Source organism: Leptosomus discolor, chromosome 1 (genome assembly GCF_034619465.1).
Source record: "Leptosomus discolor isolate bLepDis1 chromosome 1, bLepDis1.hap2, whole genome shotgun sequence".
NCBI lineage: Eukaryota > Metazoa > Chordata > Aves > Leptosomiformes > Leptosomidae > Leptosomus > Leptosomus discolor.
In genome coordinates, this window is record NC_141391.1 from 22898963 (window position 1) to 22919718 (window position 20756).

Sequence of the window (20756 nt, forward strand, 5' to 3'; positions counted from 1 at the left end):
CAGCCGCCGCCGCGCCCCTCAGCCGAGCCGGCTGTGCTCGCCCGCCCGCTCCGCCTGGAGGGAGGTAAACTCCGGGCAGCACTTGGCGGAGCGCGTCTCCGCCGGGCCGGGCCGGTGCTCCCACCTCCGCCCCCCGCCCCGGGCAGCGGCGCGGCCAAAGTGACAGCCGCGCTCCGCCACTCCGGCGGCAGCCCGGGGCGTGGGGCAGGGCGGCGGGGCGCGCCGCAGCCTATGGGAGCGGAGCCGGGGCGGGCCGCGGCGGAGCCCCGGGCCGGGGTGTCCCCGCCACTCGCCTGATCGCAACGCGCCGCGCGGAGCCGGGGGCGGTGGCGGTGGAGGGCGGGGGTGCGGGCGGGGCCGGGGCGGAGGAGGGGCCGGCCAGGGAGCTGCCCTGCGCGGCGCCCGGCCCGGCCCTGCCCTGCCTGGAGGCTTGGCCCCGCCCGCCCGAGCCCTGCACCTTTCCTAAGGGACAAACCCCGGGGGGTTCCGCCGCGGACGCATGGCGGCAGCCCCACTCTCCCCTCCCTGTCGGTGCCGCCGAGTGCACTCCCGCCTGCCGCCACTCAGCCACGGACGAGCGAGCGGTGACCGCCCCACGCCTCCTTCCCCCAGCATAGGGCCCGGTACCGGGGCGGAGGTTTATGGCGGGTCCCGCCGACATGCAGCGGGGTGGGCAGGAGCCCGCCGGGCCGGCTGTCACCCCCGCGCTTCTATCGGGGGTGGGTGGGGGACTGGGCGCGGCCGCCAGCCGCCGCAGGTGCCCGGCGGGGTGTGGCGACTGCCCGGCTCGCACCGCCCCGGCTCCTCCCCGGTGGGGTCCTCGCCGTCCTTTGCGCCTGCCCCCGCCGCTCCGCCCCGCCCCGCGCCGGGCTGGGCTACGAGCGAGGTATGGCGCCGGCCTTCGCCTGAGGAGCCGGGCCGCAGGGGCGGGGGGGAGAGCGGGCGCTGCCATGGAGGAGGACCCGGAGCTGGAGAGGTGAGGGGCGGGTGGCTGAGCGGCCTCGGGAGCCCACGGTCTCGGTGGGGCCTCCCCGCCGAAGAGGGCCTGGCGTCGCTTCCTGCCCCGTAAGGCTCGGGCAGCGCTGGTCCGGGGCCGCCCGGAACGGGCCCCCGCGATCTGCGGGCGGGCGACGGGGCCCAGCGCTGCACGTCGGGGTGCTCCGGGGCTGGCTGCGGCCTGGGGACGGGCCCTCCCGGTGCGGGGCCTCGCCTCTCGGGGCGGGATACGGCGGGTGGTCCGCGGCGGGGAGGAGGGCCCTGAGCCCGGCCGGGCTCTGCCCGGCAGCCCCGGCGGCTGCGGGGGGTGGGTGGCCCGAGGGGTGTGCGGCCGGGAGCGGGCTTGCGCCGTGTTCTCGGCACAAAATTTTGGAGCCCTTGTGGAGAGAGTTGTAATAGAAAATAAATCAAATCTTCTTAATGAGAAAATCTATTGTTTTTTCTAAAAAGGGTCAACTATTCTCGTAGTGCGTGCTGGTACCAGTTAGAAGCAAGGTTGGAAAGTGGCTTGTCTCTCATCAGTTATAATTTGGTGTTGAGGTGTACTTGGTAAAATTATTTTTAAAAAAATTAAACTTCTGTTGTTACAAATTTGAGTGTTCAGTGTTGGAGGTGTGCCAGTTGACCAATTGTTAAAATTGCCCTCTTGCGTGGAATAATACAGAACGCTTGGCAGTTGTTTTGTCAAAAAATAAAATTGCTTTCTACTTTGCATTTCATTGGGATGAGTGGATTCGTTTCTCTGCGTGTACTGAGTTACAGTATTCCTGAGCAAACACTGAGGATTAAAATGCAGGTTTCTATATTTGGATACCCAGTCGCAGTAGGCCTCTCTTACTTTTGCTTCAGGAATAGATTTTAGGTGTTTATATCACAAATTTTGGGGATAATAGTTCTATTTGTAGTTACTGGAATTTATTTTTTTTGCAAGCTTGTTTCTGAGTAACTGCAGTTTTCTTATGGCCGTTTAAAAAAAACCTTATTAACAGTGAAATAATGACCAGAAACTTTCTGAACTGTTGTCCTCGTGGTTCTCTCCCTTAACTTTTAAGAAACCGTGTCTGAGAGTTTTTATAGAAAATAACTTTTTTCTGCTTATATCTGGCAAGTCTTTTAAATGGGACAAAAGCAATAGCACCGAGGTGGTGGAAGGACTAGAGAGCATAATGCTTTCTAAGAGGCCTTTAATTCTTGCTAAGCTACTTCTCCTCTTGGATCATCAGTTTAATAATTAAAGCTTCTTTCTATATATGCATGAGCGTTATTTTTGCTAGTGCCATTCCAAACTTAAACCTTTTTCATTCATAGCAAGTTGAAACCCTGTTGCTGTTCTTCCGTGCTGTCTGTCTTCTGGCTGCTCTTGCTGTGCTGGGGACTTGGGGTCTTCCAGGCAGTTCAGGGCATAGCCGCTCGCTCACTGGCTCTGACTGACTGCTCCACAGTCTCATTCTGGTGCTCTGCTTCCCTGGAACCAGATTCAAAGTTTTACTGTTCCTTGTAGGTAATGAGGATGAAGCTCAGTGTTACTTACTGCGCGGTGCATGGAGAGGTTTATCTGTCCGGTGTCTTCAGTCCATGCTACCGTTCACCTCCGGGTGTGTTTAATCATCTCTGAACACGTTATAGGTACAATGTAGCGTACTTGATGATGATCACTTTGTCCTGGATCCACCTGGCATTAGTTACTTTTTCATACCCTCAGCTTTCATAACAGATGGCTTTGCTAGTAGCGCCCTGAATTCAGTTAATGCTGTCTGCATTTAGATGTCATACTCGGCTATTTCTTACTCTAAATATGCTTCCCCATACGGTCTTCAAGAGTCTAATACAGACCTTTCTTTATCCTTTGGCTTACAGACATTAGTCCTTAGTTTCATATTCGATGACCTGTTCATCCCACTCTCTTCTGAGCACTGCAGTGATGGTAGTTAAGGTTTATAATTTTTAGACTCTTTTATAGTATGGCTTTAGATACAAATAATGGCATTGCTGTCCTGTACCCACAGTGTTAACTATTTTAGGTAGATTTTTTTGTGTTTGAAATTGGGTTTATTTGTAACATTTTCAGTAGTCCGTCTCTGAATTCAGGCTTGTCTTGCAATGCACAAGTCTTAAATAACAGTTTAAGGTTTTTGTATGTGTTGTTTTTATTCAATTTACCACGGGGGAAAAAAGAAGTGTAACTATTTTTGTGCATGTTTTTTCAGGTCTGAAGTTAATTTTGTGTCCCAGTGTTCCAAACAGTGATCTGTTAAGACAAATCTGTTGTCCTATTTTTTGGGGTTATTATCTAAGGAGAGGTCTCTTCATCTTGCTTGTTCCATTTTGTCCTTACTGACACGTTTTTCTGCTGCTATTTTTCAGTTTTACTGTGTCCGACTCTCACTTGACCTTGTGTTTGATGTTTTCCTCACTTTAATAGGAAGTGATAGTAGCTACCAAAGCTGAATACTAACTCACAAGTTGGCATGTGACTCTTGTGTACTCTGGTTCTAGAACTCTAAAAGCTGTAAATACCACAGGTGTGTAAAATTTTTGCTACATTCTACTGAATTATTTCCTCTGCTCCATCTCACCCAATAACCTTTGTTGGAAGCATGGACTGACGTTTTTTCCTGTGAACTTGATGGCATGTCAGTGAAGACCCAGAGTCTTGAGATACAGTGTGATTCTGAGAAAATCTAGGCTAAATTCTGTTAATGTATAATTAATGGTATTGTGAAGATATGATCCAAGAATGAGTAAGGGAGAAAAAAAAAGTTAAAAATCAGCTGTTAGGAACTGTTTTGTTTATTTCCCCTGCAAGCATGCCTGTGTGCTTTTCCTAGTTTATTTCAAGTAAATATCCTTTGGGATATTACAGAGGTCACCATTTTCATCCCTATCTAAAAAAAAAAAAAAAAAGTCTTTCTTCTCCCTGTCCTTCCTAAATTGTCAGCATGGTTGTTCTGTGAGTTTGAAGCACAGAAAATATGTCATTTCTCTGCAAATATAAAGGAAATGGCTTTGTAATACTGTGTGTCCAAATCCTTCCACAATCCGTTCTGTCTTTCAACAGCTATAAATATTTCACCACCTTGGATTCCATACGTTATTAGAAGTGCCTACCAGGCTTGTTGGGAGCATTGTCCGAATCACAAGGAATGCTATAATTCTGTAACAAGAGGCCTGTAGTTGAGCTGAGAATCAATAGTCTAGTATTTTTGCTGCACAGGCATCCCAATTACACTTTTTAACAAGCTTTGTGCCTTGGAGAAATTAATTGATAGTTCTTACTGTTGTTTTTACCAGTTAAAATTGAAGCGTCAGGATTCAGTATGCCGTTCTTTCCCATATTCATGGCAAAAAAAATGGTCTGCAAGCTAAAACTGATGTTTGAAACGGAGTGGTGTGTTCACTATTGGGGCTGGTGTGACTGTCAGCACAGAAATGTGCTGCGAGTAGCACTCAAGGGACTGACAAATAGAATATTTAAATAAGTATGAAACCTGATCAACAAAGAATGAGAGCATTCACATACCCTATGTGGAGCGTCTTTGCCTTTGAACAAACGTTAGGAAGCTTGTGACATATTTGTGCCTTTCATTCATTCTTCTTCAATGTTATGGCTTAGGCTTTATTCTTGACATTCCTTTTCATCTGTTTTCTTAGTAAGTGTGAGCAGATAGGACAAACCAGCTCACAGGAGTTAATTATAAATAACACTGGCCTTCATTACTTTTCCTTTATTGTAGAAGACAGTATCTTCAGTCCTTTACTTGACTGAAGGTCTGGGTATTAATTATTCAGAGGTAATCAGAATACCAACATCCACTTCTGTTTCCAGTCACGTGCATAGAGTCATTATAGAATCATAGAATCATTAGGTTGGAATAGACCTCTGAGATCATCATGGTTAAAAATAAGTTGTATGGTCAATATAAATCTGATAAAATCGATTAAGAAACCTGCTAATTTTTTTCCTGGGCTTGCAGCTTGCTGTCAGGACCTAAAGTGCCTCAAGAGGTAGGCTTAAGCATGATTTTGGGGACCTTGGTGGATAAGCAGCCTGGCCTTTGAGCTTGAATAGTAGTGATACAGACTGCAAGCAGTTATTAATGCTGTGAAGGTCTTTCATGAAGATGTGTTTGATAAAGATATCCCTTCCCTGACTCTGGGAGATGCTGAATGTGAACGCTGCCTTCCTACACCAGGTCTGTGTGCTTCCATAGCCGATTGCGTGCTATGAAGCAATTCCAGTAGATGTATTTTCATTAGAGTTCTCATTGGGATCTTTAATGAGGTGATGGCGTGGGTGGAGATGGCAGAGTTTGTTGGGCTATGTGCCAAAAGCTCCCAGGCGCGCACACAGAGGACTAGAGAGAGACCATGATGGATGTGGGAGCCCAAACAGTGCCGAGCCCTGGCTTCTCCCAGGCCCGTTCCAGGAGCCACCAGTCCATCAGAGGTGCATCTCCATTAAGCGCAGAGGAGCAGGGGGGCACAGTGGCGGGTGGGCACTCACAGTAAGGACTCAGAAGAATTAACATCTTCCCTGGGCCGCTCCCAGGGCTGGTCCCAGGAGACAGCCTTGGCCTCTGTGACAGCCATCAAGATGAGTCAATGCTGGAGCGCCTTTGGGACTTAAGGGTGTTGCTGCCTGGGGGTGTGAGACTCATTATGGGATGCAGAAGAGCGTTTTGAGATTGCATAAGGCTTATTGTGGGATGTGTAGGGGAGGAGCCAAAGGTGATTTGGGGAGAAGCAGGCATGGGGAAAATAAACAAGTAAGGGGAGAAGAAGTTCTGGTCATGTGTGAACAGGCTGGTGGGTGGTACACTTGTCTGGCCATGCCCTGCAGCTGATCAGCGCAGTCTGTCCTGTATTCTTGTTAAATTTCTTTCTAACTCTTTCTTGGGTGAGGGACTCTATTTGAGAGGAGAAGCTGTACATACATCTCAGTGCTAGCAACTAGGGTCAAACCATGGGTCGGAGGGACCGTGTGCCCATGGTGCCGGCAATGGGAACAAGTGCAGGTCTGGTTGCCAGCAGTTGGGCTGGGACCCTGGGCTGGAGGGCTGGGTGCCAGCAACCAGAGACACTTCATGGAGTGAGTGAAACTGTGTGTTGGACATATTTGTGCTGCAGTACTGGAGCAAGTGTTGGGTGTGAGAGGGAGCGTATTGGCTGCTGGTGAAGATCGAGCTGGATCGTCTGGTGAGTGGGTGAATAAGGTGGGAGTTGGGAAGTGAGCATGTGTCTCTAAGAGCAAGACCACAGGAGGAGCTAGCTTTTGGAGGCATTGGGGAGTCCTGGCCAGCTGCTGGAGAGACTGTAGGGTCAGGGCGTCTCCAGGGGTGAGACACCTGGGTGTGCACGCCTGTGTGTTCCTACAGGCAAGACTGCGGTGGGGTTGGGTGTTGGGGGACAAGGGAGTTCCAGCCAGCTCTGTGTGACGATCTGTACCAGCAATGGAGTTGGGCTGAAGCCTTGGGGACTCCTGCGCCTGACCAGAGAGAAGAGCAGGATGAAGCTGTTGGTGTGAGTGCTGTGCCTGTCTGCGATCGATGTGGCCAGTGGTGTATACGTGTGGTATGTGCATCTGCCTGCTGGGAGTACGTTTTCAGCCTTGCTACTGGTTGGACCTGGGCATGGAGCTGTGGCTGCCCAGACTCTCCGCTGTCAGATCCAGCATGATAAATCTTCTCCTAACAGAATGGTCTATAATTACAAACATTGAGTGGTCTCTGTAGTGACATTGTGTTTCCATTGCCTGTAGCTTTATCAAACATAGCTCTTTATTACCAGTTATTCATTTTTCAATCTGTCTGTTTTATCTTTCAGAAAAAATGATTAAGCTGTTTTCCTGAGTGAGGAATAGAAAATGTCTCTGGGTTTGCCTGACTTTGGAGCCTTTAACATCTCCCATTCTTTGGGCACATGCATTTGTAAGGCAGGTTGTTAGGATTTATGCACCGGGAGCTTTGCCTGTAACCTTGGAATATAGAGGAAAAAGGCTGATTCCTCAGAAATGTAAATAGGTCTTGGACCATACTCTTGAAGATAAAAATGTCACTGCTTATACCTTCATGGTTACTGTAATTCTGCAGCTAGGCTCGATTGCTCCATAAGGATTGCCACAGAAAGTTTTAAGTGATGTTTACTATAAAAGATGCCAGAACGACGACAGTGTTGTTAAATGTGCCCCTGTCCCTGATTTTCCCTCCTATCAGTCCCCTGGTATTTGGGTGGTTCTCGTGTGAAAGTTCTGTGCTGCATCCCCTTTGCTTGTGCTGCTGCTCTTGGAGTTGAGGCTGGCAGCCACAGGACTGTTTGTATTGTAACCAAGCTGTAAAAATGAAGACAGCAAGGAATGCAGAGTCCCAAGAGGCCTCTAAAAGCAAATCTAAAAACCTTGTTTGCATAGCTTTTAAGCTTTTGGCTTGCTTGTGTAGAGGATATAAGATCAGTGAGTGGAAACGCATCATTTCAAAGAGGTTCTGAGCATTTTTTTCATTTGTTTGTGCAAGTCAAAAGGGCTTTGTGAAGGTGCAGTGAATAAGAGTGATGTTGAAAAACCAGTATTAGGAAACAATGTCTGATAAGAAAGGAAGGTGTCGACTTATAAAGCTGCTAAGATGGATGTCAAGTCAGTCTCTTCTTTGATACAACCAGAGGAAAAAAAAAAAGGCTCAAATACTTAATGGCTTATAATTCCTACCTAAGTTAATAGGATTGGTGTCACCATATTAATTTATTGTGATATTTCCCCTAAAACTGAATCTTAGCTGTTTAAAATATGTATGTGTGTGTGTTTTATTAGTGCTTTGTAGCTCAGATACTTTGGTTTATGATTTTAATTATAAAATAATGACAGATTTTATAATATAGTAGTGACAGACTTTTAATCTGCCTCCTAGTCAGGTTTCTCAAAACAGAATCGCTAAGTTTAGTAACTGTGATAAGTAAAAGTCAGACACTTTTTTTTTTGTTCCCCTCTTTCCTCCCCTTCATCTGACTTTGCTGTTTGAAGGCTGAGGACAAGCTTTTATAAAGGCCATGTGTTCCTGCTGTCCCCACTATAAACTAGCTCAGGCAGCAAATTCTGGGCCTGGAGAAAAAATAAATTTTGCCATAATATCATGGAGACCTGTGTAAGCAACATCTCCTATGTTCCAGTGGTAGAGCCTGTGTTCTTAGCCTTTTGTTGTTGTTGTTCTTGGAGAGTAGTCGTCCCACACCCCCCACTGCTCATAGGTGGCGAGGTTGCTGATGCTGTACTTAGAATCTAGGTGCAGGTAACTCAAACAGGTGACAGCTTACCTGGGCAGATACTCGGTTTCCATGAATGCCTATGATGTGACTGGATATTCAACATGTCCTCGCAGTTACATGCATGCTTAAAAAAGGATTTGAAGTACCGCAAGCCCAGCTGCTACTAAGATCATATTTATAACCTTACATAAGACAGAGAGAGAGAGAAAGAGACTTCTGTAAGGAACCTTAAACCAATGTGCCTTTAATAGACTGGTGCACAGAGAAGCAGTACTACAACTTTTGGTGCATTTATCTACTATTATATCTGTGGAAGTCTTGGACACTTTCCTTTGCAAAGCCCCTGACATGCAAATTCTCAAAAGTAAAAAGCTATGACCTGGGAGTATTTACATGTCTGTCTGGCACAGATCTCCGCTTTTGCTGGATGGAATGGTTTCCCCTTAGAACAAAGGAATATGTATTTTTACATATATATATGTTGATCAAGAATTATTTGTATGTTGTTTGAGAACTTGTGACCAATTCCAGAGGCTTGTTTAGGCATCTTTAGCTAAAGTATTGCTTGTTGGAAATTACTGTAAAGTGAGGAAGTAGTTCTATGAGAGCTGATTCTAAGTACAAAATATGAAAACTATATTCAAGCAGAATTGCAGAATAACTGTAGGAAGAGTAGCTGCACCTTGGTGTACAACACACTTGTGCTCATTTAGCACCAGTTTGTTTTCTGTTGCCAGGGAAAACCAAAGGGTGCCCAAAAGCAATACAGACAGAAGAAAGAAGTGTTAGTGTTGATAAAGTGTCACTAGCCTATCCTAATAAATGAACGAATCCATGATTACAAATGTGAAGAGAGCTGGTAAAGGCTTATGTTAAACCACAACAAACTGAAGGTTAGATCTAGACTGACAGATGTAGGCTCCTGTACAGCTGCATAACGTTTTCTCATTAGCTACTGAAGGAAATTCTGTACTGCTTATTTTCATTCCCTGTTACCCACATGCAGTGTATGCATTTAAAGCTAAGACCTCTTGTGTTTTCTATGTAGACTTTAATAACCTAAATGGTAATAAACCACTGTGTTAAATGTTTAGAGCCCAGCAATAACTTGTTAGATCTTCACGCGGACCTGCCATATAAATTGCTTGCTTTTCTTCTCAGACCTGCTTCTGCTATTGGATGATGACTCTTAGCTTCTTTGGTCTCAATTTTGGCTTGACAACAAAATTGATACTTAGGCTTTTTTTTGATCTGTGGCAAGCAGCAAAATCCTGCTGTGCTGATAATACCGTAACAACATGATGGGACATGGCTTCCTTGAAGTTTGAGTTGAAGCCTGTTGGCAGTTACCTGTTTTGCACAGTCTACACACACACTTGTACTATCAAGATGATGATTGTGTTGCTCATGTAGTCCAAATGCCAGCAGCCATTCTGGCACATCATACCTGGGAGAGCTAAACAATAAATACTTTAATACCTCCTACCTTCAGTTCCTCAGGCCTTCAGTTCTTACCCATGTCAGTGTTGTTAGTGCTTAGCTTCATATATTTGGTATGGTGGCCAGGTGCATAGCCTTCCTTTTCTGTCTTGTTTTTGGTTGACATATGTAGTTGCTTACAGTTAACTAGACAAATTGTTAGTTTACACATTCAATTTATATAATAAATGGCTCACATTATCTGTTCATTTGGTTTCCCATTAACTTCAACTATGTACTGTAGAGCAGTTACTTAAATTTTATTTGAGATTGAAATTAATTTGTAAAGAGAACTGAAAGACTGACATAGCAGGAGTTATCTATAATTTGCATAATTTACACTCTCCAATGATTTTTTTTTTTATGGGAGCATAGTTAGTTAATTGCTTTAGTGTTAGTCTGGACAGTTTGTTCTAGAAAATGCTGATAATGTAAAAGTTGGTTGTTTTGGGTGGTGGTGGATCATAGTCACAAAGACGAGCTCTTTTCTTCCACTGTTACACAAAGCCAGTGCAGTTTGACAATTGGTAGTTGTAGGGATTTTACTGTCAGCTGACTGCTTGCTGTGTTACTGGTGTTATTTAACTCTGCTCAAAATAGGTCTGATGTGGTTGAAAGACTTTAGGAAGAACCTAAGTGAAGTGACACCAGGGAAGAGCATTCCCAAGGTGAAGCGATGGGGACTGTGCTTTTCAGTGTGGTACACCAGTTTTACACACTTTATTTCTACTCTTCAGTTAGTATTGCAGTTACTGTATTTGCCACATCTTTAATTGCTTTTAATATGTCAAAATGTTGCTTTTAATCTTGGTGCGTAGTAATCTGAATTATCTTAATAAGAAAGGCAAGATGATTTTTGGTAGCCACTTTATTGCTTAATTCGTTACAGTGAAGAAACGCTCCACTTTATTTACATAAGTGCATAAAGTGGCATGGTCTTGTGTTCCGCAAGTGGTAACTTCTTTTCTTTTCCTTATATTTAGGAAGGCTGTGGAAGAGTTACTTAAAGAGGCAAAACGTGGGAGAACCAGAGCTGAAACAATGGGAGCTATGGGTTGGTAAGTTGTGCCGAGAGGAAATGAATGCTATGACCGATGCCAAAATAAATTTTACATTTGATGTGTGACAGAGCTCTCTACCTTTAAACAATTTGTCTTCATCCAGGTATTAATTTGTCTGGGCAAAAATTTGAGTCCAGCTAAGAATGAAGTTCAAGTAAATTCTGCTTGCATGAAATTGCTTGGTTGAATGTGTTGAAGTCAAAGCAACTGGAAAACTGGGAGTAGTTTCTGTAATAGTATTTCCTTATACTAGATGGAATTGCAAGGTTTGGATTGGAACTTCGTGAGTCTTTAAAATACTGGGTCACTTCGGTATGCATGTACTTACATACTGGCCATGGGTTAGATTCTGTTTTAAGTTAGAAGAATTCATAGCCTGACAAAGAAACTTAAATCTTTAAAACTAAAAATAGTAAATGATCCTCTAGTAGAGAATCCATGTGTAAATTGCAGCCAAAAATGAACTGAAAGTATAATCCAATTTTGGACGGAGGTATTTTTTAATACTAAAAAAAAAGCCAACTTAAAACCCAGGGGCTAATTTGTATAGCAAGTGGGAAAAGAATCACAGTATTTAAATCTTAAGTGAAATATAGTATTTCAGTTTTTACAGCTAGATTGTCATGGAATTTAATGCATCTAATTGTAATTAAGGAAGTAATAACATGCTGACAAGAGTTGTTCATCTTAAAATAATATATATGACTTTGATAAGAAGCTATTGGATCTAGGGATGTTCATACAAGTAGTGCAACAGTTGACTGCATTAAACTCATTTGTAGATAAGGTTTGGCTTCCTCCACCAACAGTAGTAAAAGATAAGCCTGTGCTGTTAATGACGTTCTCAGCTGCTTTCTTGGCTGTGTTTGTTTTGGTAGCTCTGAAGAGATAAAAATAGTGTCTTGCTAGTAAAAGTTAATCCTTTATGTTTTCTAAACAGGGTTGTTGGTTTTTTTTAATATTTAACTCAGTACTTCTGCTAGGTATGCAGTTTATACCCTTTAAAGTTAAAATAGTTAAATTGGTTTAGTCCACTAGAGTGGCCATAGCTATACTGATGGAGCATGCTTTTACCCTGTCAGCCTTACCAAATGGTCAGGTAAACCAGTGCAGATAACTAGCACCGGGAAGTGTTGCGTGCATCAGGTTACTGTCAATTTGCAAGTCAATTCCAGGTACGAAGACTAAAGATTTGTGTCGAGAGATAACCGAGTGTCCATATGCAACTTGGCTGCCAGTTGTACAGCCTGGAATACCTGCCAGGAGTGTGTATGGGCTTCTGCTCCTGGCTCTGGCTACTTCTTGTTTGTAAAAGAGTGGTGATCCTGTGCAGCTGGCTGTGATGTCAGCTGGGGGTAACATGCAGTTTGCTAAAGCCTGGTGCCCAAGACCTGCCAGAGGAGGCGATAGTTAAGGGTGACCTGTTCTTCAGAACAGCTGCGGATTCTACTGGAGTAAAGTGGTGTCTGGCTAGGCCAGGGTTGTGTTAAGTGTGTAGGAGGAGAGGGTTATCAAGAAGGCTCCAGGCAGAGAAAGACTGTCGACAATAGGGATTGGTGTGGTGATATCCTGAACTGAGACTGTTGAAGTAAGGATCCTTTCAACTGCAGGGGAACATGAGAATAGCTATACTGGGTCAAAGGATCCATCTCTGCAGTGCCCTGTCTCCATCAGTGGCTGATACCCTGTGCCTAGGAAATGGAGGAAGAAAAGTACAAGGCAGTAGGAGTACTTCCTCAAGGTACTATCCCAGCTTCGAGCAGTCTGCAGCTCAGGAGATCCTGCACTTAGAGATGATTTGTTTTGTACATGATGCTTCTCCAGGGATTTTTCCCGTTCTGAATTTATCCTTAGAGAGACTGGTAGCCATCCCACATGTCACAAATCTGCTGCCATGGAGTTCGGCATAGGCTAGTGTATGGCTGGTATATGTGGAAGGTATACAGCCCCCCATAGACAGACTCTCAATAGGTCTTTGGTGTCTGGCTCTGCAAGCGCAAGAGACAGAACAGCAGCTGGAAGCTGCCACTGCTCTCTTCCATTTAACATTTTTAGTGCCCCATTGCGCTGTTCTGGTCTTTCTGAACTGGCCCGATAACTATGTATTGCATATATACATGGGAGATGAGATAAGCAGTAAGATATTTGGAAGGAAACTTAACTATGCTACATTGAGTGTCACACTCCAGCAAAATGCCATCAGATGTAAATGATGTTATGGTAAATCCTGAAGAGCTTCAGAGATTAGATCCAAGACTGACATGTAACCCTGCAACTGTAAATACTGAGGGGGAGGTAACTGCTGCTCTGAGCTCTGTGGATAGCAAATGGAACGAGCAGAAAAGCTAGTACTTGAAAATGTGTATGAGTAGCCCAAATCCAGGAAAGCATAGCTGGTAGAAGCAAAGAGACAAGATCATCACCAACTTGTCTAAAAGCACAGTCTTAACAGGTAAAACGCAAAACCTTCCTTCCTTGCCAAACTCAAAATGCTTACAGGTGTGTTTCATGAGGACTTCTGGGATTTCCTCAGCCCTTTGTCAGAGGAGTCCTGGAGAAGAGATGCACAAACCCTGGAGACATCTAGTGTAAGGCCGTCAGTCCTGCATTGGCACTGGATAGTTGAAGCAACTCGGCCTATGAAGAAAAGATTTGTTCTGCCATCTGTCCTTGGGTAAGGAGAAGCAGAGGCTGCTACTGCTCATACTTTGCTGATTCCAGTTTATGTTGCTGTCCAGCATCTGGTGAATACTGGGAAATACATTTCTGGAGTCAGTGGCATTTGACAGGACTTGGTTAAAGGGAGGTGTGTGGGGAGGTGGCATTGCTGGTGAACTATATTGTGCATGCCATTACAAAGGAGTAGTGTCTCCTGGTGGGTGTTGATGGCAGCAAAACCTTAGCCAGCAAGCCTCTCAACACTGTTTTGGGACTACTTTTCAGGTTCAAGCCACTGCTTCGTTACTGTTCAGAGTGGTTAGTTCTCCATGGCTCAAGTGCACTGTTCAAAGAAGTTCCCCAAGCACCCCTACCTGAGTTTTTGCTGTCTCCTCATATGAGATGGATAGTCAGCTACTGTTTGAGCCTAAATTGCAAGCATCCAAGCTAGCATAGCTGACAGGTACAGAAAAAATGTGCCAAGCAGTCATCCTTTAGCCTACAGTCTCTAATACAAAGAGTCAGCCTTGAGTTGCTAGTGTTGATAGTATTTCTTCTGGTTTGGGAATGGTTTGCCAGTTACGCTGTCTTACAAGTTTGCTGTGAGTGACATGGGTAGGTGCTGCAACCTGTAGGGGTTAGATGCTAGTAGAAGAAAGGCTGGTCCCAAATAGGGAGGTTGGCAGTGATACTGGGCAAGAGCTTGTGCAGGAAGGCAAATTACCTGAGATTTTGTGGACACGGAGCAACTGTCAGTATTGCAAATGGGCTGCATGAGCTCTTAGTTGGTTAAGAATCTTAAGTCACTGGCCTCTGTGCTCTCAGGACTGCTTAGACTGGCAGTATCTAGGTCCATGACAAATTAATCCAAGAAATACTGGATATTTGTATTTATAGATCTCACATTATTGGCTCTTGAGTATTGCCTCTTGAGTATTGCCTTGCTCTCAGCACTGCAGTATTTCCATTTCCTGCAGTGCTCCTTTTGTAGGTATTCTGTGGCCATAGTGATTCTTGTTGGGGGTCTCCTACGTCCTTATGGAACCACATGATGTAGATCCTGTTGCTGATATATGTTGTTCAAGCGTTAGTAGAGCTTATCACAAGTAAGAAAATGTGTAAGTGGAGAGTAAGGGAGGATCTTCTGAATGTGTTGTAATCCCAGAAATGTTGAGCAAAAGAGAGCAGAATCTGTGGCTGCTGCTGTGATGCTGGAGCTTCAGAGGTAAGAAAAGACATCAGAGCAGCTGTCTGGAATTTTGCATTGGAAGGGCCAGCTGGATCCAGGATTGGAAGTTGTGGACAAATAATGTAGGAACACTTGAAATGGTTAGATAAATTTATCCTTGATTTATCAGAGAGTATTGGGCACAGATGGAATAAAGCTATAGGATATTTGGGGTTTTCCATTGTGTGTCTAGGTAAAATCAAGCTAAAAGCTCAGCTTCTCTTAAGTGTTTTTGTTGATCCTACGTACATAATTCATAAGCTTCCTTATAGCAGTGCAGTTAGGCCCTGTTTTAAGGGGTTGTTCTGCTTTAATTGAGAAAGACAGTTAAAATTCCACAAAAGCTACTGTGTGGAAAAGTTCTACAGGCTTTTTTATTTTTTTTCTTCCAATGTATAGGTCTGGTCTTCAACGATGCTGGTAGCAAGTGAGCTAAGGCTGAACTGAATGTAGTCGCCTCGGCTTGCTTGAATAGCTTACCTAAAATAAGATATGGAAAACAGTATTTCGGGATGGTTTGTTCAGCTCTGCATTGTAAGAGCAGGTGAAGTCACAAAAAGATTATAAATATTGGAAGCATGAAATTATTTTTAACCCTATTTCTTGTAAAGCAATCCTAAAATTGCTTTCATTCCTGTAGATAGCTTTCTATTCAATAACAAATCTGTTAGAAGTACTGCAGAATACAAAATAATGAAGTGTTTGAGGGCACTGGAACTGTGAAATGCATCTTGTCTTTGAACAGGTGCTGCATGACTGTGCAGAAGCAGTGCAACGTGATTCCCTTACATCTCTTTAATTTGAATGTGAAGAGGAGGAGAAGCAGGGTACAGACAGAGATTTCAAATTAAATATCTTGTGATCAGGGTACACATTCCCATCCAAAGTCCAACCGGCTGCATCTGGCTGCCAAGACCATACATAAAAGTTTGCAGTGTCCTTCAGGCATCCTCTTTTGTGACATCCCCTGTGAAAGGATAACAGCCTATATTAGCTGGTTTGGCAAAACATCTAGCTGCCTTTTTTTTTTTTTTTTTTTTTTTGTCTTCAATCACTCTTCTGTTAAGCACTGTATTTTCCATGGCAGTTTGGAAGTGGTAGAAATGTACTTGTAAGTTCAGCCATAATGAACTTTGTTTCCTGGAAAGATATGATTTAGTCTGTGTGCTGAGGCTGACTGTGCCAAGCCTGTTTGATATGTCCGGTTACTTGGCAGATAAAAGACGGTGGCACATGACACTGTACTCCTGTGTCTTAAATGGTGTCAGCATATTTTACTGGTAAGAAGTTGTATGGTACACTTCTGTGGTGAACTGCACTGCTACACTTGATGACAGGTATTTGCTGCAAATGCAATGTTATTGCACAGAAGCTGGCTTAAAATGTCAAAGATTTGACCTATGTTCACAATAATGGGTTTAGTCTTTTTTTTTTTTTTTTTCCTTGCTCAAAATGCTCTGTTGGCTTTTCGTCATTGCGTAGTGGAGAGATTTTGGGGTGTGGGGGGCTTTCTGTGGACAAGGTTCTGTGGGTAAGAATAGCTTGGTTTAGCTTATTGGAGAATGCAAAGCAAAAAGTGAACGCTTACAATGAGTTGCTACAGAACTGGAGTGTATTTTGTAGGCAAGACTGCTCTGGAATTGCAGGTTGTGTGCTTGCTTTGGCCATGCCTGCAGCCCTGCTTCAGGCACGCTTCAGTTCAGGACTTTAATGTCTAACGTGATTTCTTTTTTTAATGAAAGTTTTTTAAATCTATTCTGTGGCACTGTTTACTAAGGAGCAGTATTGTGTTCCACTTTGCATAGGCTGAGCTTGCCTCCCAGCCCTTTACAACTTACATTGAGGGCAAAGCTGTCACTGAATTGAGCGTTGCAGGATCAGACCTACAGCAAGCCAAAGGCTTGTCTTCAGGAGATTCTCTTTCCTCACCACTAGAAATCATCTCAAAGATATCAGTGGATTAATACATTTCACTTTTAATCTTCGCAGTTCCATATATACCATGAATATATGTAAACACTATGGGCTTGTGTGTGTGCGTGCATAATGTAGCACATGCCTTACATCTCATTTCCTTTAAGTCTGCAAGGCAGAATTTGCTTTGTTGAAGTCTGAGGTCAGTAAAACTAAGGACTAATGTTTCTCTTCAATGCCATAACTTACTGCTGCTCCATGAAAGCCCAGTGCCTCGCTTTTATCACTGTAAGATGGTGAACTAACGGCTTCTCTTAGCTGACTGAAGCCCTGCATTTCTCATCAGTTCTCATTCTTAGTGTAGCTCAGGCAGCACTCGTAGTGCCAAAAAGAAATAAATACTTCAGCAAGGTGAATTTATGTAGGGCAGATCGTCTCATTCTGGTGCTATATATATTAGTGCTTAATCAATGCATTGGCTCTTAAGAAGAAGCAAGAGGAAGGAGACAAATGTGAAATAGTTTTTGCCTGGATGCAGCCAAGAGAAGGCTGCCCTCCTTGGTAGGAAATGTTGAGGTACAACAGCTTGATGCCGGCTTAAAACATACAGAGGACTTAATTGTGGGCTTTTCTGTGTTATGTCTTGAGTGTAACCTGTACCATGGCATGGTCAGCACCGTGTTCATAGGTGATGTAGCTTGCAGTAGAAACTTTATTCTACTGATGTATGTTAGCCTTGTATTTTTACTCAGTAATACAGTAAATGAATAAATACTGTCTCCTAAATTACACCTATACTTGATACAAATCTAGACCTTTTTTATGATTTTTTTTTTTAACCAGGATTTGAGCAAAACTGTGTAGATTTTTATGCAGAAAGTTTAGAAAACTCTAAAACTAGCTATGCTCTGGAGATGTGTCCTGAAATACCTAACAGAAATAAAACAGTGTGGCTGTTTAATGTATACTTTAAAGATATTCTTTGTTAAGTTCTTTGAGGATTTAGGAGAAGAACAATTATCAGTAATGCTTAGTAGGCAGACCTGAAGCAAAACACCATGGTAAATGCCGTGTCCAGTTAAAAGTCATGAAGTATGCTAAATCGTCAGACACGGTCTTTGTTACAATTTTGTTCTTGTTCTTATACCTCTGATTATTCAGAAGTGTCAAAGGCTTTTAAATAGTCAGGGTATAGTTTCTCTTAAACAAAATATTCAAGTAGAATAGATGATCTTAACATTGTGGTGTTAGGATTCATTGACTTCATAGTTGATGTAGTCAGTGGTACTGAGATCGCCAACAGCTCTGCTTTTTTTAGAGTAATCTGTAACTTCTCCATTAGCGTGCAGACTGAAAAAAGTTGTGAAGACAACACCATAGTGGCTCCCACTATAAACAAAGTCTTAAGAGTGATTTCTGCTTACTGAAGGGATATATTCAAACATGCTTTTTCACTTTCCATTCTTTAGGAGATGATAAATTGTGAATGAGTACAGTTGATACCAACAAGATAAATGAAATGTACAGTACTTGTTTACTAAAACTGCTGATAAATTACGTGCCAGAGTGTTAAGTTGCGAGAGGAGAAAGAAACTGGAAAAGAGAAAAAGAAATAAAACATTTTGTTTGGTGGTTGCCAAACAGAAGGTAGAATTGGTATGCCTTGTGTATATGTTTTATCACTACAGCTGTTAGAGTTCTTTATGCAAGTGTATCTTTTACTTTCTGAATATCTTCATTTGTTAGAAATGCTGCCTTTACTAGATTATGATCTTACAAAACATTCCAGTTTGACTTAGGGGATGTTACTGAATGTTTGATTCCTGAATACCTAAGTTAAACACTGTCAAACTTAAAATATATTGTCATCCTCTGCTTCCCTCTGCACACCTTGTGAAAATCATGTGAATTTTCACTGTGTTAAAGAATAATTTTCATATTATAAAGAGTAAGGTAAAAGGAGAATGGAGACAACCTTGAGTATATCTTTCTGTACTGGGAGTTTACACTAGGTGGCATACAAGGAAAGCCAAAAGCACAAACCTGTCTTAAAATTGTTGAAGTTAAAATCTAAGTCTTATTTCAGGATGTTTTTATCTTGTCTTTTGATTGCTTTTAAATGTCTTTACAGGTTGAAATGTCCTCTTGCTGGTACAAATAAAAGATTTCTTATTAATACCATCAAAAACACATTACCATCTCAAAAAGAACAAGACCAAGAACGTGAGCAAAAGGAAGGCAGTAAGGAGCCAGAGCCAAACAAAAGCAGGAAAGAAGAAAAACCAAAGAAACGCAGAATTCACCCGTATACACCCAGCTTTCAGTCCAGAAGGAGAGTCAGCTATTCTCCTCCAAGGCACCGAAACAGGAACCAGCACACAAAGGATAAGCATGAAAAGCGATCAAGCAAACGATGAGGAGAGGGGAGTGACGAGTATGTGTTGTTACAAGCCAGGAATGTCATGAAGTGTCGGTCTGCAGGGATGTCTCAGTTTTTCAGGAAAGGATGCTGTTCAAAATTGGATTTTGAACCGAGTTGCTTATGTGAGAAGTAACCTTGAGGTAGCTTTAGAAAACTTTTCTTTGGGACCTTTAAGAGAAAGCAAAGTGCAGCATCAATCTTTGAGTCGTTTTAGAAAAGACATTCCTTTCCCTTTGCTCCATTCCTCTCTCCCCTTCTGACTAAGCTTAGGGTCTTGGTGATGGAGCGTGATGCGTGTGTCACTGTCCGATACAACTCGTTTAGTCATGTCACTCTTTTGGAGATAAATTTGAATTAAGCAGAAATCTATTTATTGTGTAAAGTTGGCAGAACTTCTTTGCTGCTAAGCAATGAAGAAGTTTTGTGTGTTTGGGTTAGTTTAGTTTTACAGAACCTAGAATAAGGGAAAGCTGGTCAGTGCCTGGCCAAGCACATGCGTTTTGTATAGAATATAAGAGTTTACTTTCTTTAGTATAAAAAGAACAAATTTAAAATGGGCGACACTGGTTTTGCTTTCCAGGAGGAACTACCAGGAAATATGGATTTTGCTTGTTATTGTATATTCACAAACCTGTCATAGATAATAATAAACATACCACTAAAAAGCCATAACTGCAATAATTGTCTCTGTTTAGACTTCCCTCTGTAAGGAAGTAGTTTGAACAGTTTGTTGTCATGGTGCTTTCAAAACAAACCTTGAAGACAAAATTATCATGTTCTCTGTCCAAGTAAATGTATAATACTAGAAATGCAGAGGTGGTACTTAAAGAGAGTCAAATGCTTACTTACCAAGCCTGTGTGACAATTCTGTAGTGGCACAGTTCCTAAAGTTGTGACTTGGAGCACATATAGTACACATCAACATACTCTACGTCTCACTTCTGTTTGTGTTACAATAACAAACTTCTGCGTGAAATATTTTGTATTTCGGTATTCTCAAAAGTAATTGTTTTGAACATAGGTTTCCGTTTTTAAGTGTGTTGACAATAAAATCGAAAATGTTAATTAAAAGTGCTTTGTGTAATTAATGCTTTTAATGGGTTTCTTAACTGACCTGGGCCTCTAAGGGAAAGGAGGACCCGTGCTTTTTGGTCCTTCAGAGTTGTGTCAGGGCAAGAGTGCCACCTATAGGCTTATCTATACCTCCTCTTGCTATACTTGCCTCTCTGTTGGACAGGTCACGTTAGCTAGGAGTGGGGAGACCAAAGTGGAGACCTGCGGTGACTGAATTCGGATGTGTGAGCTGGGAATTACTCTTCTGAGTAATGGGAGGGTAGTTAAGCAGACATTGAGCTTACCGGTGGCTGCCAGGGTCAGCGTATCCAACCAAGTGGGATACTTTTATGTTTCCACTGAGGAGTTGTGGATAGTTTCTCTGCAGGAACCATAGCACTGGAATAGAAGCCCCAGCCTTCTAGAAAATTTCTGACCATTTAAGTGGGATCAATGAAAAAGTAGTATCTTTAGTAGAGAATATAGGACTATCTGGTTTAAATAAGCAGATGCTGTTGGCAGTCCTTGTTTTGCTGGACACTGGTTGTGTTCTCCTTAATAACGCTTGCACCTGTAATACTGGCCAGGCTCTGCTGCAGTGTCAGTGCTGGACAGAGGTGGCTTTGCAGCAGAGAATTCGCCTCATCGTTGGTCAGGATTGGGACTGGAGTTATTGCATAGAACAGATCCG

General features: G+C 43.2%; 1 protein-coding gene across 1 annotated transcript; it reads left to right on the plus strand.

The window, feature by feature from the left end:
• The first annotated feature begins 900 nt into the window (after positions 1-900).
• On the plus strand, positions 901-20083 carry POLR1D (RNA polymerase I and III subunit D). Its single transcript, XM_086481846.1, has 3 exons — positions 901-976; positions 10713-10787; positions 18722-20083. Exons 1-3 carry the CDS (start codon positions 951-953, stop codon positions 19005-19007), a joined length of 387 nt encoding a protein of 128 aa, XP_086337972.1. The 5' UTR covers positions 901-950; the 3' UTR covers positions 19008-20083.
• Positions 20084-20756: the final 673 nt, after the last annotated feature.

Excerpts from the sequence above, each read along its gene's own strand:
- POLR1D (XM_086481846.1), top strand. The coding sequence starts at position 951 with ATGGAGGAGGACCCGGAGCTGGAGAG. Across the intron at positions 977-10,712 it reads GAGGACCCGGAGCTGGAGAG|GAAGGCTGTGGAAGAGTTAC; the intron begins GTGAGGGGCGGG and ends CCTTATATTTAG. Across the intron at positions 10,788-18,721 it reads ACAATGGGAGCTATGGGTTG|GTTGAAATGTCCTCTTGCTG; the intron begins GTAAGTTGTGCC and ends ATGTCTTTACAG.